We start from the raw sequence: 1,383 nt of genomic DNA, 5'->3' as shown, positions 1-1,383 counted from the left end.
GAGATTAAAAAAAATTATATTTCAATATACAGATATACAGTTACAGTATTTATATACTCTGGTCTGAGGCAGGAGAGGAGAAGATGGAGAGGTGAACTTAGTTGTCTCTTCCCCAAGAGGGGGTAAATGGTTAAGTCACCCTTCATTCATTCCCACTACCAACCCTAAGATGCCCAGATGCTGTTTCAGATACCAGGATGTAATGGTTCACCCTGCTTGCTCCCAAGAAGGCAAGTCTTCTGCTCTTGTCTCCTGTTCACCCTTAGGACAAAAGCTCTTCTGTTTGGTGAAGCATCTGTGGGTGCACCCCAGGAGAATATAGCCATCTCTTCATTTGCAGCAGTTTTGCTAGGTCTCTGATACCCCATTTTGGAATACCCCTGGGGTCAGTCTCTGGAGGTTTTGCTGACGCAGAGGGGGCAACTGGGGATACAGCTCGAAGCCTTCTGGGACGTTGGAATTCGGGAGCTTATAGTGGAGGAGGTGCTGTCGGAGACCCTGCAAGGAGGGAAGAAATTTGATTGAGCAGGTAGTGAGATCTGGTTGAGGTCTCTTTTCCCCCAAAACCTTCTATCCTCCCACCCTTCAGGACGTCCTGATCCTACCTCATCTGTCAGCAGCCATGTTTTCTGCAGCATGCTTCTGCAGGCAGCTTTCATCTCGTCCTAGAGGCAGAACAGGAAGGGGGCACTGGGCCAAGGGCTGTACCTGCCCTGGGCCTTGCATGGCTCCCATCTCCTCCCCAGCTGGCTCAGAGGCAGCTCAGTCACAGGCCCCTTCCTCCCTCTGCTGATGGGGATGTGACTCACTGAGTTCTTGGGGTCCTGGGAAAAGATGAAGCTGTTGACATGGGCCACAGCCACAGCATAGAGCACAGGGCACCAGCATGCGCGGAGTGCACCGGTGACCAAGGCCCGGAAGTAGAGCTGAAGGAGGGCCAGGTTGTCCTCAGGGGGCTCTGTGTAGCATGCCAGGGGCACAGGCAACTGTGCGGGAAGATGAGACACGTGGAGAGTGAGGGTGGGATGTGCATCACTGGACAGAGGGTGGGCAGGTGATGGGCGTTTGAACCAAATCCTGAGGAGAAAGGTGAGGCCCTTGACATTCCCCCCTTTCTATCATAAAGGTTATGGTTTCTAAAGAGCTGGGAAGGCTGGGGCAACTGAAAAGCAGTTGTGAATTTTTATTGCTTACCTTGTTTAATTTACTTAAAACTTACAGGTTCACTGTTCAATTATACCAGCTAAACCTTTCAAAAGCTTGTGTTCTTTTTCAAAACATTTTTAAATTCTGTGCAGAAATGTTTTGAGGGGAAATAGAGAGAAAGGTTATGTACAAGGGTGTTCATCATAGTGTTACTTAAAATAGAAAAAAAAAAAAAAA

At 48.8% G+C, this 1,383-nt stretch overlaps 1 protein-coding gene across 1 annotated transcript in view; it reads right to left on the bottom strand.

The window, feature by feature from the left end:
* Positions 1 to 1,383, bottom strand: part of RPAP1 (RNA polymerase II associated protein 1) — a 21,353-nt gene continuing 19,970 nt past the window's right edge. The window contains exons 23-25 of the mRNA XM_004687894.2: positions 810 to 986; positions 606 to 665; positions 1 to 498 (exon numbers count right to left, since the gene is read on the bottom strand). Coding sequence (XP_004687951.1) covers positions 349 to 498; positions 606 to 665; positions 810 to 986 — 387 coding nt within the window. The 3' untranslated portion in view covers positions 1 to 348. The remainder of the gene's footprint in view (positions 499 to 605; positions 666 to 809; positions 987 to 1,383) is intronic.

The sequence above is a fragment of the Condylura cristata genome, unplaced genomic scaffold (genome assembly GCF_000260355.1).
Source record: "Condylura cristata isolate star-nosed mole 26May11 unplaced genomic scaffold, ConCri1.0 scaffold00023, whole genome shotgun sequence".
NCBI lineage: Eukaryota > Metazoa > Chordata > Mammalia > Eulipotyphla > Talpidae > Condylura > Condylura cristata.
This window is presented reverse-complemented; position numbering and strand designations above follow the sequence as displayed.